Source organism: Peromyscus californicus, unplaced genomic scaffold (genome assembly GCF_007827085.1).
Source record: "Peromyscus californicus insignis strain IS unplaced genomic scaffold, ASM782708v3 Scaffold_7__1_contigs__length_154581171, whole genome shotgun sequence".
NCBI lineage: Eukaryota > Metazoa > Chordata > Mammalia > Rodentia > Cricetidae > Peromyscus > Peromyscus californicus.
This window is the reverse complement of record NW_026294595.1, coordinates 139,355,376-139,372,022: the sequence shown is the minus strand read 5'-3', so window position 1 is coordinate 139,372,022 and position 16,647 is coordinate 139,355,376. Positions and strand designations below refer to the sequence as shown.

The following is a 16,647-nucleotide window of genomic DNA, read 5'->3' as shown; positions in this document are numbered from 1 at the left end:
CCTGGGCTACCAAGTGAGTCCCAAGAAAAGCACAAAGCTACACAGAGAAACCCTGTCTCCAAAAAACAAAAAACAAAAAACAAAAAAAAATGTATTAATGTTTATTTTATGTGTGTGAATGTTTTGCCTGAATGTATATATGGGCACCACATGTGTGCCTGGTGCCCACAGAAGCCAGAAGAGGGCATCAGAGCCCTGGACCTGGAGTTGTGGACAGTCATGAGCGTCTATGTGGCTGCTGGGATCCGAACACAGGTCCTTTTCAAGAACAGCAAGTGATCTTAACTGTGAAACCATCTCTCCAACACCCTAACTCTTCGTGTTTATACCCACCAATTTGTGCTGCTCTCAGCTTGGGACAGAGAAGATTGTGGTTAAATGCAGAAGCTCATAACTGTTGACAAAGTTGAGAATAAGTGGCAGTCAGAGCTCAGCCATAGATAGAAAGTCTACACCAAGCCTCCATCCCACCCCAAGCCCACCCCCAAGGCTCAGGGAGCAGTGTGGTTGAGGGGACCAGGGAGTGGGGGAGTGCTATGAAAGGCAGGTTTCAGGAGGTTATGTGGCTGTTACACACACAAACACGTCATACCTGTGGTTACCCACACAAGACCATCACAAGATCAAGAGAGTTAAAAATTCTAACATGAAGCAAGGACTGGGTCCTGATGTCTCACCCCCAGCTGAGGAGCTAATGACAATTGGTGGCTCCTGAGGTAGTGAAAGCCACTTTTCTTTGTGTGGTTAGTGGCTTTGGGTAGGTTGCCCATGCCCCATGTATATGAGCACACACAGGGGCACACATGGGCAGAACTAATTGGAATTTGTAGATTACTAACAAAACCCACAGAGTTTGGATAGAGATGGAATATTGTTTGGGGGTGAGGGAATGGGGGTGGGGGGAGAGGAGAAGGAATGGACACATCCAAGATGCATGGCATAAATGCATAAAAATCTTTAAGATGTACAAAATTTCAATTAGACAAGAATAATTCTTTTTAATCTTTGAGTGTATGTTCATGAGTTTGCATGTGATGGTTGCAGACTCAAACATGCTTATTGGAAGGTGGAGGACAGCGTCTGTGTCTCTCCCGCCTTGTCAGAGGTAGTGTCTTGTATTTGGGACTTTTTTTTTTTTTTTTTAGTTTTCTAGTGATTTGGTGGAATCCGTGTGGCACTCTCTTCATGGGATTTTTCACCTCATCTGAGAAGCTACTGTATTGAGCAGCTTACGTGGTGGCCCATCATTTGGGGCTTATTCAGGGCTGCCAATCAGAGCCCCCATAAGCCTCTCTAACACAGCTGTTTCCCGTGGGACTAGATTGCTCCTGTGACACCTGCTCCCAGCGCTCCTCATCCAAGTCCTTCACCCCCATCCCCAGGATTCAAAGGAAGTGGAACTCTGCCTGCCTGGGAAGTCACACGGCACCATTTTTGCTTTATTTTATTGGTCAGAGCAGAGCATACTTCCGCTTCAGTGAAGGGGTCTAGACTCCACTTGTGGATAAGAGGCGCATGGGAGAATATTGATTCCCTGCTTTCCAACTGTCATGCTGTCTTGGACCATTTCTTCCTTCACCTGGCTTTCTCCTCCATTCCTCTCCATTCCTCTTTGCTTCCTCTTGTCTTGCCCATAAGCCTCGGTTTGGGGGTCCTGGCACACACTGTGCAACTGTATCTTTACTACAGCCCCAGAAAGCAACTCCATGAGCCACCTCAAATGCAGATTCACCACAAAGGGGAGCTTCAGCTGTTAACCTCAAAGGTTTGAGGAGAAAGACCTCTGATCCAAATCATCATGGCTATGGGAAAGATAAGGTTTTAATAGTTCAGGGGTAGGGGGTTTCCAAATGGAGGATTTGGTGGGAAATATAGGTGGGATTATAGGAGCAGAACATAAGCATAACAAGTTAGTCGTAATGACCTCCTGAAACAAAGACATGATAGCAAGGTGGTAGTAACAAGGTAGTCATAACAACCTTTTGAAATAAAGGTAGGGTTGCAAGATGGTTATAAATAACTTTTTGAAACAAAGACATAGTTGCTGTTTCCTGGAACAGGCAGTACAGAACCATTTGTAGTTAAGGTTACAGGTGGGGCTTAGCCTAATCCTTGAGAAACAGAGGTGTAATAATAAACAGGAATAAACAGTTTGTTTTTACTATACGATGGCTTTTAAGCTTAAGATGGAGGCAGGCTGGTTCATCACAGCCTCAGAGCCCCTCCTTGAGCAGATTATGGAAATAACCTTTGCTATTGTGCTTAAACAATGATAATATCTAAGATGTTCTAACCACTGCCAGTCAAACTGCCCTCCTTTTTCACTCTGATATCACACATCTCCAGGGTCAGGTAGCATTAGAATGGATGCCAGCATTTTGAACATCCACACAGAAAGAAGTTGAATTAGCGACATATTTAGTTGGGGACTAGTGAGATGCTTAGTGCAGAAAGTTGCTCCTGGCGGCCCTGGTGTAACAATGGCCGCACGGAATAATCCCACTGCATACTGTACCAGCTCTTTTGACACGGAGGCATGAGGCTAGAGGTTGCCTTCTGGAGCTCACATCCCTGGCTCTGGGAGGACATGGGTATGGAAGGAGGCAACTTTTTAAATGTATTGAACCAGAAAAACAAGTGTCTGAAAAGTTTCTATGAATATGAGAAACATTTGAAATAGAAAACAAGCCCCTCAGAGCCTGCGAGATGGCTTAGCAGGTAAAAATTGCTGGCCACTCAGCCTGACACATTAAGTTCAATTTCTGGGACACACATAGGGGACAGAGGGAGCTGACTCCTGAGCGTTGCCCTGACTGTCATGATTCTGTCATGGCACATGCCCCACTAAGTGAAGAAATGTAATAAAAAAAATTTAAAAAGGAAACAAATCTTCCACCATCATACCGTGCGTGTGTGTGTGTGTGTGTGTGTGTGTGTGTGTGTGTGTGTGTGTGTGTGTTTTGCTGGGGACAGAAGCCAGTCCCTCAAAAATGCTAGACTCTACCAGTGAGCTGTACCTGCATCCAGAAAAAAAATGTTTTAAAATAAAATTAATGACTACTGTTTTTTTTAATATTGTCTATGTACATGATGTGTATGTAACTGTGTGTGTGAGAGTGTGTGTGACAGAGTGTATAAGTGGAGATCAGAAGAAGACACTGTGGCCTTGATTCTCTTTCCACTTTTGTGAGTGTTACAGAGACAGAACTTGCATTTTCAGGCTTGCACAGCACACACCTTTATCCCTGGCAAAGGCTTTTACCCCGAAGAACCATCATGTAAACACCCCATAAGTCACTTCTAATGGAAGCCTGAAGTTCTTTACAAGTAAGAATAGAGTTAATGGACCACAGAGATTCTCAGTGGTCAAGAGCATGTGCTGCTCTTGTGGGGGACTCAAGTGTCATTCCCAGCACCCACTTCTGATGGCTCAGCACCTCCGTGACTCCAGCTCCAGGGGATCAATACTTTTGGCATGTGCAGGCACCTGCATGCATGTGTGCACACACACGCACACACACACAATAAATCTTATAAAAGTTGATTGTGAATTCTGTTCTTATTTGAAATATTTTCTACCATATTTCTAAAGATTTTTCAAATGAGCCTCCAGTTTTAGGGATACTGGCTCTTCCCCTATTTAGTTCTTCAGCATCTTACGATAGACACATTTTCCCTGATTTATAATTGTCATGATTTTCACACTCCTTCTTTTTTTGTTACTAAAAGATTCATAACCTGTTGTTATCAGAGGACCAAGAGCAGATTGCGACTATATACAGAGACCTGTGAGCAGATGGGGACATCTGCATACAGGGGACTATAAACAGACATGAACATCTGCATACAGGGGACTATAAACAGACATGAACATCTGCATACAGAGGACTGTGAAGCGACATGAACATCTGCATACAGATGCCTGTGAACAGACATGAACATCTGCATACAGAGGACTGTGAAGAGACATGAACATCTGCATACAGAGGACTGTGAAGAGACATGAACATCTGCATACAAAGGCCTGTGAACAAACATGAACATCTGCATACAGAGAGGCCTGTGAACAGACATGAACATCTGCATACAGAGATGTAGTGGGTAGCCATTCCAGCTTTGATCTGGAAGTTCCAACCCCCATTGAGACTTCAGCAACTGTCATGCCTACAAGGCAGGGCCAAGGGAGGTGCCTGGAGACTGGAGAGCTGGATCGGCGGGCTCGGGCTCGGATCCGGGACCCTGGACTGGAGAGATGGACCAAGCAGAGCTCCAGAGAACACCGCTGGACTGCGATACTCCTTCCCCAGACCCCGTGACCTACCTATCCCTTAATTTGTAGGTTATGCCATTAAATAAATCTCCTTTTAACTACGTGGAGTGGCCTTAATAAATTCACCAATATCTGGCGCCCAACGTGGGGCAAATTCCAAAGGCCTCCGTGGCTCCCACCCTCAGCCTCCTCCCCGGCTAGCGGGTACCTAAACCCGCCTGCAAAGTTCCATATAACCAGGGAACACCTACACGGTTCCATTCCCGAAAAAGGGAGCAGCTAGTCCAGTCTCAGCTCCCTAGCTTAGCCCCGAGATCAGCGAAAGAGGCACTCCCTGGCTTCCTGAGTGCCGGCGCTGGCTCCGGCTCCCGCCATCTTGACTCCAGCGAGCTGCAGTCAGCCAAGATCACCAGCAGGCCCTGCTTTGGAGCTGTACCATCGCCACCTGCTGGCTGAAAAGTGCTACTACACCCCCCAAAACCACGAAAGGTAAGTAAAAGGACCTGATAATTTTACACCTTAAAATTGACTAACAAATTTTGAGTAATTCTTGTAATATGGCTGACAACATTACCTCACAAGCATTTGAAAACCTTTTTGCCTGTATGATGAATGGCATCTTCCTGGAAATATACGACCTTCCTAAGGCATATCTGGCCTGTACCATTTTGGCATTCATTGTAGTAATCCACACAGTGTTCAAACACTGGTTTAATAACAAGAACAAAGATGAGTCATTATTGGGACTGATACAGGCTTTAAGCGAGAGCAATGAAGGCTTACAGAAAAAGATTCTATCTCTGGAATCTGCTTTAATGGATAGCAATGAGACCTTAGAGAAGAAGATTCTTTCTCTGGAATCTGCTGATCAGGATTTACAAAACAGGCTTGTACCAAAAATTGATCTTATTGATAATAAATGTGAATATTTAATGGACAGAACACTAACTCTCCAGACACTATATAAGGAAGAAAGATTATCATTAATTGATAAGGTAAGGTCCATGGAATCATGTGTTTCTGAGGAACATAAAAACTTCTATGATTACATGAGAAATCTGGAGTCCCTTGCCAGAGAGGAGGCTCACTCCATTGAACAGACCCTAGGTGCTTGTTTGCAGGCCTTAGAAGAAACTCTCAGTAAACATGACAAGGGACCTAATAAGCAGAAGGGCAAGACCATAGATGTTGTAACATCTCCAAATGGCTCTCACACAATGGCTTATCCTGTTATCATCCATGAGAAGCCAGCGGATGACACACACCCTGAGCCATATACTACATACACATTACAACCAATTTCAACAAGGGACTTTAAAAATATAAAGAAAGCAGTAGTTACGTATGGGATACACTCCACGTATGTAAAACAGATGTTAAATTCGTGGTGTACCTCACATAGAATCATCCCAGATGACTGGCATCAGTTAATTTCAGCTGTTCTAGAATATAGCCAGCAGCTACAGTGGAAAAGCTGGTTGAGAGAAGAGGCAAAAATTTTAGAACAACAAGGTAAACTCAGAGGTTTTGTGATCTCCCAAGATCAAATACTTGGTGAGGGATGTTTTGCTGACAGGAATGTACAAGCCATTTATGATGAGCATACAATATCCCTATGCCGTACAGCAGCTCTAAATGCTTGGGAAAAAATTCCAGAACCTGGAAAACCAACTGAGGTATACACAAAGATATTTCAGGGACCACACGAACCCTTCACTGATTTTTTACAAAGACTGAACACAGCTATAACAAGAGCTGTATCAGATAAAGAATTAAGAAAAGTATTAACTGAGTCCTTGGCGTTCAACAATGCTAATGCGGAATGCAGAAGAATACTTACACCATTAAAGATCAGATCAGCTCCTTTGGAAGAATGGATTCAGTATACTAATGGTGTTGAGTCTCATAACTACAGTAATGAGGCTTGGATAGGAGAGACAAATCCCAGAGGTGAAAGAAGGCCCCGTGTTACCAAATGTTTTAAATGTGGTACGCTAGGTCATATAAGTAAAAACTGTACGTGGGGTACTCCTAGGAGTAATACTCCTTTTAGGAATAGCCTAAACAGGAGACCCCAACCACCTCCCGGATTATGTAGAAGGTGTGGCAAAGGCCAACATTGGACCAGTGAGTGCAGATCAAAAATAGATATATGAGGTAACCCTTTACTGGCGGGAAACGCTTCAGGGGGCCTCTTGCAGGCCCCCAAATCAAATGTAGTACGAACATTCCCAGCCACTGTGGAAGAAATTCCTCTCCAAGACAACTGAATAAACCAATGCCTAATGTAAAAACCGATACTGCAATGGATGATAAAACAGCTCTGATGGATGGATCACAGTTTACAAAGAACACTATAAAACAAATATTTTGGCAGACTTCCATAAATGATCAAAGACCAAAGCTTAGAATTCGAATTAATGGCCTGGTTATGGAGGGACTGGTAGACACAGGTGCAGATGTGACTATAATTACACCAAAATCATGGCATCCAAATTGGCCTCTTCAAGAGGTAGATGTCCAACTTTTAGGGATTGGCACCCTATCTCAGATAAAACAGAGTTCGAGATGGGTTGAATGCATAGGGCCAGAAGTACAGAGAGGAAGGCTGAAGCCATATGTAGCAAATGTAGTAGTAAATCTTTGGGGCCGAGATCTGTTACAACAGTGGAATACCCAGATTAAAATTCCTACACTTTCAGAAAAAGAATACAAACAAATGCATGTTTCTAGGAATAATATCATCACATGCTATAAAAATCAGGCACCAACTATTCAGGCTGTTCACAAACAGAGCACAACTGCTGTTGAACTCTCAGAAGTACCAACTGCCTTACCTTTAAAATGGCTAACTATTAAACCTGTCTGGGTTGGACAATGGCCTTTGACAAAAGACAAGCTACAAGCTTTAGAACAGCTGGTTCAAGAGCAGTTAAATGCTCAACACATTGAAGAATCTACCAGCCCTTGGAATTCTCCTGTATTTGTTATTAAAAAAAAGTCTGGTAATTGGAGAATGCTGACAGATCTGAGAGCTATTAATAAAGTAATTCAGCCAATGGGCTCCCTACAGACTGGGATGCCCTTGCCCTCTCTGCTACCTAAAGAATGGCCTATAATAGTTATTGACTTAAAAGACTGTTTCTTTACCATACCCTTACAAGAAAATGATAGAGAAAAATTTGCCTTCACAGTACCTAATTATAACAATTCTCAGCCAGTCAAGAGATATCAATGGAAGGTCCTCCCACAGGGAATATTAAACAGCCCTACTTTGTGTCAATACTTTGTGCAGAAACCATTGGAGATAATTCGTGTAAAGTTTCCACAATCCATAATTTATCACTATATGGACGATATCCTATTAGCTGATCCAAAGTTAGATACATTAGAAAGCATGTTTGAAGAAGTAAAAAAAGTTTTGCCTCACTGGGGACTGCAAATTGCTCCTGAAAAAATACAAAGAGGAGATTCTATTAATTACTTAGGATATAAGATAGAGCTACAAAAAATTAGACCCCAAAAGGTACAACTAATGAGAGATCGATTGAAGACTCTTAATGATTTTCAAAAGTTATTAGGAAGCATTTCCAACTTACTGGGTATCATGGGAATACCCAAAGATGGACTACAAAATTTGGCTAATACTCAAGAAGGGGACAAAGAATTAAATAGTCCAAGAGAATTATCAGCCAAAGCTGAGAAGTAATTGGCTCTAGTAGAAAAGACAATTCGAGAAGCACATGTGGATCGTGTGGATCCAGAACTTAAATGCATTCTTGTCATATTCCCCTCCAGACATTCCCCAACAGGTATTTTGATGCAGAGGGAAGATATTACATTGGAATGGATATTCCTACCACGTAAACCAAATAAGAAATTAAAGACTTATATAGAAAAGATCTCTGATTTGATTCAAAAAGGTAAACTAAGACTTCGCCAGTTGACAGGAATGGACCCAGCAGAAATTGTAGTACCTTTAACTAATGAGGATATTTCGTCACTATGGAAAGATAATGAATACTGGCAGAGAGCCTGCAGTAACTTTTTGGGAGAGATTAACAACCACTATCCCAAAAGCAAGAGAATAGAATTCATAAAGAAGACTGAATGGGTCCTTCCTCACATTGTACGACAAAAGCCAATTTCTGGAGTCCTCACATTCTATACTGATGCAAATAAATCAGGGAAAGCAGGATATAAATAAGGAGACTTAAGTAAAGTGGTACAAAGTCCATACAGCTCTGTACAAAAGGCAGAACTGTATGCCATTCTTATGGTACTGATGGACTTCACAGAACCCCTCAATATAGTCACTGACTCTCAATATGCAGAGAGAGTTGTTTTACATATTGAAACTGCTGAATTTATTCCTGATAATACAGAATTAACTTGGTTATTCATACAATTGCAGGAAATCATCAGAAAAAGGGAACATCCTATATATATAACACATATCAGATCCCATACAGGTCTGCCAGGACCTCTAGCACAAGGTAATGATGAGATTGATCAGTTACTAATAGGTAATGTGCTAGAAGCCTCAGAATTTCATAAGAAATACCATGTAAATAGCAAAGGTTTGAAGAAGGATTTCTCCATCACTTGGCAACAGGCGAAGGATATTGTGAAAAAATGTCCTACTTGTTCCATCTATAACCAACTTCCATTACCTGCAGGGAGCAATCCAAAAGGTATACAAAGAAATGAAATTTGGCAGGTGGATGTGTTTCATTTTGCAGAATTTGGAAGATTAAAGTATGTACATCATACCATTGACACCTATTCAGGATTCCAGTGGGCAACTCCAATGAGTTCTGAAAAGGCTGATTCTGTGATTACACACCTATTAGAAGTTATGGCCATCATGGGAATACCTGTACAAATTAAGACAGACAATGCCCCAGCATATGTCTCCAATAAAATGAGACAATTCTTTGCTTATTACAATATAAAGCATGTTACAGGTATACCACACAATCCCACAGGCCAAACAGTCATAGAAAGATCCAATCGAACTTTAAAAGATATGCTAAATAAACAGCAACAGGTAACAATGACTCCTAGAAATAGATTGCATAGTGCTTTATTAACCTTGAATTTTCTCAATGCTGATGAGAAAGGAACAACAGCTGTGGAGAGACATTGGACGACAGACAAAACTCCTGAGCTAAACCAACCGGTTTATTTCAAGGATGTGCTAACCTCAGAATGGAAACCTGTATATGTTCTACGTTGGGGAAGGGGTTTTGCCTTTGTTTCTGCAGGAGAAGAAAAGCTATGGATACCAAGAAAATTAATAAAAATTCGATTCGAACAGGAAAAACCCCTTGATGAGGAGAAGTAAAAGATCATCCACCAATGTGACATCTCTACAAGCCGTAAGAAAAATTTAACAATCAAAGGTTGGGGTAGGGTTCTGTTTTTGTCTTTCCAGGATAATGGAAATACCCATCTTACAGAAATCATAAGGCCTTGGATATCCGGATGTTTACAGCAGAAAGAAAGAATCTATTGGTACCAATCTACATATGGTAAAATCTCACTGTCTAACATCTTTCTCTCTATCAATCTAGAAAAGTTGTGGTTCCAATTCAATTATAAGCCAAGCTGACTTTGGAGATGGAATTGGCTCACTCCTTCTCTAAACCAAGCATATTGCTAAAAGAAAGTTTGAGAGATTCTTCAGTCCCATATCTGAAGAGCCCTCTGGTGTGGGACAGAAGGAAACCAATAAAAAGGGATCATTGTCTTCTAGATTCTAACTCTCTCCATGCTTACTCTTGATTTCTCAGAATCCTTTCTTACATGCTATGTCCTCTTTAAATCCAAACCTTCCATTTTGATAACAAATAAGTTTTTCCAATAGCAATCTCGGAAGTTTCCAGAAGGAAGATGGGGCCCCAACAACAGCAACTCTACCCAATCCAGAATGATGCCATGGTAATCATCATCATACTACACTTCTTGCCAGAATTTCAGACAATCTTACCCATTACTCTAAGACTTGCTGCAGAGCCTACAGTTAGTCCATCTGACTATCAGATTTAACTATCTGAGCTTTCTCACAGTACCCAACAGAGATAACATCATCCCCTAAACAGCAAGAAGCAATTCTAAGAAAACAACGCCCCTTCTCCCTTAGGTTTCATAATTCTCAGGGTTATGGATGATGGTTATAGGGTTGGGGGTGGAAGAAAATATTAAACTCAGTATTCAAAAAAAAAAAAAGGAAAAGAAGAAATGGAATGGATAGGTATAAGATATTATGGCAGATTATTGTATGTACTAGTAAACAAATTTAGTAAAATAGCAGCCTTAGATAATTTGCACTGTAATTTGCACTGTTATGGATTCTTATATGTTGATACAAATGTAAACTATTTTTATATTCCTGTTTAAGATAATTTGTATATTGATACAAATACAGAACTATATTTGTTATAATGTACATATATTTCTACTCTTATATGAAATATTTGTATATTGATACAAATGTAAAATTATATCTGTCATACTTTATGTATGTTCTACTTCTGTTTAGGATATTCGGTATATTGATATATATTTAAGATTATTGTCATATTGCATATCGCACTATATACTCCTACCTCTGTTATAAATATTGATATATATTTAAGATTATTGTCATATTGTATATCGCACTATATACTCCTACCTCTGTTATAAATATCTTGTGTTTGTCACAATTTTGAAGTCATTGTTCTTTACCATACATTTGCTTATAGACTGTTTACCTTGTTTACATGAAGCCTTAGTCCTTAAGTTATTTCAGTAGATAAGACTTATAGATTTATAGTCACCTATGCTTGTCATCTCTATAGTTATGTTAGTTAGGTTATCCAGATTTACAGATACATAGGTCAGATGGACAGGTAATCTTCAAACACTTCATAGACCTAGAGAATATGGCATTTAAACAACTTAGAATTCTGTTGACGTGGGACACAATTGCTCCTGGCTGCACCAATTTGATCCTGAGAGAACGTTGGGCTTCTAAGACATTTCCATTTGGAAGTTTGTCTTCTTGGCACAAAATGGCCTACTGGGCAAAGAACTGCCCTTGCCTCAATGGCTGACAGTACAAATGCAATGCTGTCCTTTCTGGACAAGCGGGACACAAAGAAAGCGACCACTGTACTCTGCCAAGACAGGGTAAGATGGTCTTTTAGAATTCCTGCTTCTGAAAATGATCTGTCAGATACTTCAGGCCTGTAGCCAATTTGAATGCACCAACAATGCTGAGAAACATTAGGTGACTGTCCAGGCTGCCAGCTGTCTCGGTCTACTCTCGCAAGATTCCCGAAAGTTGCTTGCATCCATCTACCATTTCTCAGGTACCATTATATTCCTTCTCAGGTCTTTGACGGGATTGAAGACTAGCAGTTATAGTTACAACTTAGTAGATAGAACATATTAAGTATTAGATTCAGGTTCTTTAGGATAGGACAACTTTTGGAATGATCTTTGTAACATGCCATTTACCTATACTCTATAGTTCTCTGGATTTTAGTATGTGTTTCTTGCTTGATATTGTTTGCATTGGTTGTAGTTCCATCTTATCTAGGTCATTATCCCTCATTATTCCTGGACAATATTTGATAACCATTCCTTTGTATATAGTCTTGTATTAGGTTAGAACTTTCTTATTTAGACAAAAAGGGGGAGATGTAGTGGGTAGCCATTCCAGCTTTGATCTGGAAGTTCCAACCCCCATTGAGACTTCAGCAACTGTCATGCCTACAAGGCGGGGCCAAGGGAGGCGCCTGGAGACTGGAGAGCTGGATCGGCAGGCTCGGGCTCGGATCTGGGACCCTGGACTGGAGAGGTGGACCAAGCAAAGCTCCAGAGAACACCGCTGGACTGCGATACACCTTCCCCAGACCCCGTGACCTACCTATTCCTTAATTTGTAAGTTACGCCATTAAATAAATCTCCTTTTAACTACATGGAGTGGCCTTAATAAATTCACCAATACAGAGAGGCCTGTGAAAAGACATGAACATCTGCATACAGAGGCCTGTGAACAGACATGAACATCTGCATACAGATGCCTGTGAACAGACATGAACATCTGCAAACAGAAGACTGTGAACAGATGGGGACTGCATATGGAGGTCTGTGAACAGACATGAACATCTGCATACAGATGATACAAGCCACAAGAATATATTATAGAGATACAGTTGTATATAATAAAGCTATATCTAGAAAGGTCAAGGGATCCTTCTAGAGGGAAGCCATTTATTGGGGAATATTTGGTGTTATTCAGTTTTTACTATATCAGCTGTCTTCTGCTATAAATTTCTTGTGCACTCACATACTACTAGGTCATATGGCAAACAGTATAAGCTTCTCAGACCTTCTGCTGATCTACTAGGTAACACCTCTACAGAGCTTAGGAGATAGGTGGACTGTCGATGCATAGCTTTGTGTCTTGTGCAGATAAAGCTCAGACCATCCCTTTCCTTCAGGCCTAGAGGCATTGCAGAGCTATTGACTCAGGACAATAGGGCTTTTTGCATAACCAGGTGCAGTGAAGACTGGAGCGGAACTCCTGGGTCAGCCAAAGTCCTGAGACTGGAGAGAAGAGAACAAGGCAGAGTTTTCTGTAGACCGTAGGGTGAATGTGGCATGGCTGGAGGAGAGAAGAGCAAGGAAAAGCTTTTGTAGATTGTAGGTGGACTTGAATGAGGTCAGAAGAGGAAGAGAGGAAGAAAACGTGGGAGACGGAGGAACGGGAGATGAAGATGAGATTGATAGCAGAAGAGCTTAGTTAGGGCCGTGAGAGGACAGAAAAAGTAGGTTCAGAGAGGAGCTGAGTGTGGGGACAGAGCAGAAGCTGTACAGATAGAATTTTGTCTTAGAGAAATAAAGTAAATGGACAAAAGAGCATGGTGTCCATAGATTCTTTTCGCTCAGATAACTCCACGCCGAATGTAGCGTCTTCCCTAGGACTCTAGGAAGGATTTTCTCAGGGCAGGCCCCTGGGAAAATTCTGATATACAGAGGCCTGTGAACAGACATGAACATCTGTAGACAGAAGCCTGTGAACAGATGTGAACATCTGAATATGGATGATTATGGACAGATGTGAACATCTGCATACAGAGGGCTGTGAACAGATGGGGATATCTGCATACAGAGGGATGTAAACAGATGGGGACATTTGCATACAGAGGCCTGTGAACAGATGTTCACCTGCAGACAGCAGATGAGTTATTCAGACTCTGAGACATTAGAATTTACAGGATCCTTTATTAGGAAGAACTAGAGCCTTCATAGGAATGAATGAGAACACTGAAAGAAGAGGTGATGGGGTCTTACACTGAGAAGGGGGTCAAAGGATGAAAGGGATTACGTCTGAAGAGAAGCTGGGGTGGGGGGAAGGGAATAAGCAAGTTCTGGGGTTCTGTTTTGGGAACAGCCAAAGTCTTAGTGGCTAAGACTTGGCCAGTGTCAGCCAATCCAGAGCATCTGCTGGGATCACAGAAGAAAGTCTCGGATTAGGAGCCAAGACCTGGAGCTTCTTCCAGCTCAACCTTATCACATCCAGGAATATATGCCTGCAAGACACAAGGGTAAGGATGGGGATGCTTAGCTGTAGTCACCTTGGGAAGCAGATCTTTCAGCTAATGGAAAGGTATGGGATCCTCAGGCCAGCAGGGAAACCAGAGGTGATGTGAGTGCTGTGCTCAGAGTGACCCATCACTCCTTCTGATTTTCCACTTTAGACCTGTTGTTCCAGGGTGGTGACCATGGTAGCTCACATGCTGCTCCTCTGAGTTGGTCCGGGAACTCTCCGCTCCTGTGTCCTTTCTATTCCCATTACTCACCTCAGACTTGCAGGCTTCCCCTTGCCGACCACCTCCCTCCTCCTCTCTTCCCCAAGTCCTTCCATTTGTACCCCCAGGTTGGGGACCTTTAACACTTATGTTTCTTTTTGCAGACAACTCTACCTTCAGTCTGGAAGTTATTAGGGTTCTTGATTGATGTCCAGATAGCTGTTTAGACTTAGTAAAAATGCAGGTTGCAGAATTTTAACACTTACGTGATACTTTACAGATGGATTACAGACACTTTCAGTTGGGAAGTTGTTAAGGTTCCCGTGGCAACCACCATACATGAATTCAGTACAGGACCCAGTTTCTTTATTATACCACCAGCGTGGCACGTTACGCCCGCAGGAACCTATAATCTTTGGCTGACTGCATACATCTGTGGGGAAAGCATGGGAGACAGATATTTGGATGCCTGTCTCCTAGGGGACAGTCCCATCCCTTTCCTCTCTCCACTGCCCCTTGTCCAGCTCAGAGCTGTGCTTCCAGGTCAGTGGGAGCTCTGACCACCCACTTCAGCCTCTTTGGTCCTGGCTTCCTCATCGGCAGGATGACAACACAGAGTACCACTTTGCTTGTCGGGACAGGACCGTCACAGGAACAGATGCAGCCATGGCACACAGCTCTTTCACTGTCTCTCTGCAGCATCTGAACAATGACTTCTTGATGATTTTGCCTCATAAATTGACCTCCTTTCTTTCTTCTCTGCCAGGAATAGCCACCATCTAAGTTCAAACATCTCCAGTCTACTGGACATCAGGTTCCAGAGTAAGTGATCCACTAGCTCAGGACAAAGTTACCTCCCAGCCTGAAAGTCCATGTCTTCTCTCTCCACAGCTTCTCTCTTTTGCTGCTCCTAACACTCATCCTTTCAAACTCATGCTTGGAAGTCACCCTGTTCTCCCATCTGCACGCCTTCACACGGGCTCAACCTCGAGCTGCTCTCCCTAACAAGGCACACTCTTATTCATTCTTCAAAACCCTTCCACTAGCCAGGTATGTTGGCATTTGTTTGACATCCTAACACTTGGGAAGCTGAGGCAGGAGGATTGCAGTGATTTTAAGGCTGCCCTGAGCTATACAGAAGACCCTGTCTCCAATATCGAAACACTTCCAGGCATCAATGCCTTTCTGATGTCTCCAGGGTCTACTCTTTAGTCCTTGATGTTCATGCATCTGTCTTATGTCTGTGATGAAGATTTATCATGACTTTATCCATATTTTCTGAGTGCTGGAGAACATGAGCTCTTCATGCGCAATGACTGTGCCTTAGCTTGGAACAGCAGTTCTGAGCAGATAATTTGGCAAGGAATGGATATTTCAGGAATATTCTCAGAAGGAAGGAAAGAGAGAAAGAAAGACAGAAAGAAAGAAAGAAAGAAAGAAAGAAAGAAAGAAAGAAAGAAAGAAAGAAAGAAAGAGGCTGGAGAGATGGCTCAGTGGTTAGGAGCACTGGCTGCTCTTCCAGAGGACCCGGGTTCAATTCCCGGCACCTACATGGCAGGTCACAACTGTCTGTAACTCCAGTTCCAGGGGATCTGACACCTTCACACCAATGCACATAAAATAAAGTTAAATAAATTATTTTAAAAAGAAAGAAAGTAAGAAAGAAAGAAAGAAAGAAAGAAAGAAAGAAAGAAAGAAAGAGAAAGAAAGAAAGGAAGGAAGGAAGAGAGAGGGGGGAGGGAGGGAGAGAGAGAGAGAGAGAGAGAGAGAGAGAGAGAGAGAGAGAGAAGGAAGGGAGGAAGGGAGGGAGGGAGGGAAGCAAGGAAGGAAGATCCCAAACTTAAGCATTTACTGAACAGCCGATTTCCCCACTGTAAACTACCGTCACAGCCACACAACTTTGCTGTTAAAGCGTTGCCCTGGGTTTAGCATTTGACACCCGTTAGCATCTCCTCTTGTGTGGCCGCCCTCCTACTGTTCTCACTGTGCAGGTAGGGACAGGAGACTTGCAGAGGTGAAGTGACTCTCCTGATGTCACACAGCTGGTGAGGGAGTTAAATGTAGACAACCCACCAGATGTGGTGGTGCACGCTTAGAACCCCAGACATCAGAAGGCTGAGGCAGGAGGATGTCAAGGTCGAGGTCAGCCTGGCCTACCAGCGATTCCCTGACTCAGCAACCAGCACCCACGCAGAGCACAGTCAGGGGTTAGGACCACAGGGAGGATCAAGTCCAGACCTCTGGGCGCCCTCCCTCCTCCAGCTTCACCTTCTTCACTTGCCAGCGTTTCCAGGCCTGGTCACGTGTCACCTGACACAGGGCCTTCCCGTGAGCACTTGCTGGTGTCTGGAAGGCTGCTCCCCGCTGTCTTTGCCTGCATACTACCCATCCTTCAGATTCCAAGTCCTATATGCCTTTCCCAGGAAAAGCTTTCGTGGCCACAGTGAGCAGGTGGAGTCCATCGTGGGTGCCACGAGCACCTGTAAATATTTGTTGATTGATAAAATGGGTGGATAGTTTTGATGGCCTTTTGTAGAGCTCAAGGATATGAGCAGAGAGGAAAGAGTACAG

At 42.7% G+C, this 16,647-nt stretch overlaps 1 protein-coding gene across 1 annotated transcript in view; it reads left to right on the top strand.

Annotated features, from left to right (window-relative positions):
• The first annotated feature begins 219 nt into the window (after nt 1-219).
• Wfdc8 (WAP four-disulfide core domain 8) overlaps nt 220-16,647 on the top strand; it is a 34,476-nt gene continuing 18,048 nt past the window's right edge. Inside the window, exon 1 of the mRNA XM_052723726.1 lies at nt 220-271. Within this exon, the coding sequence (XP_052579686.1) occupies nt 220-271 (52 nt within the window). The remainder of the gene's footprint in view (nt 272-16,647) is intronic.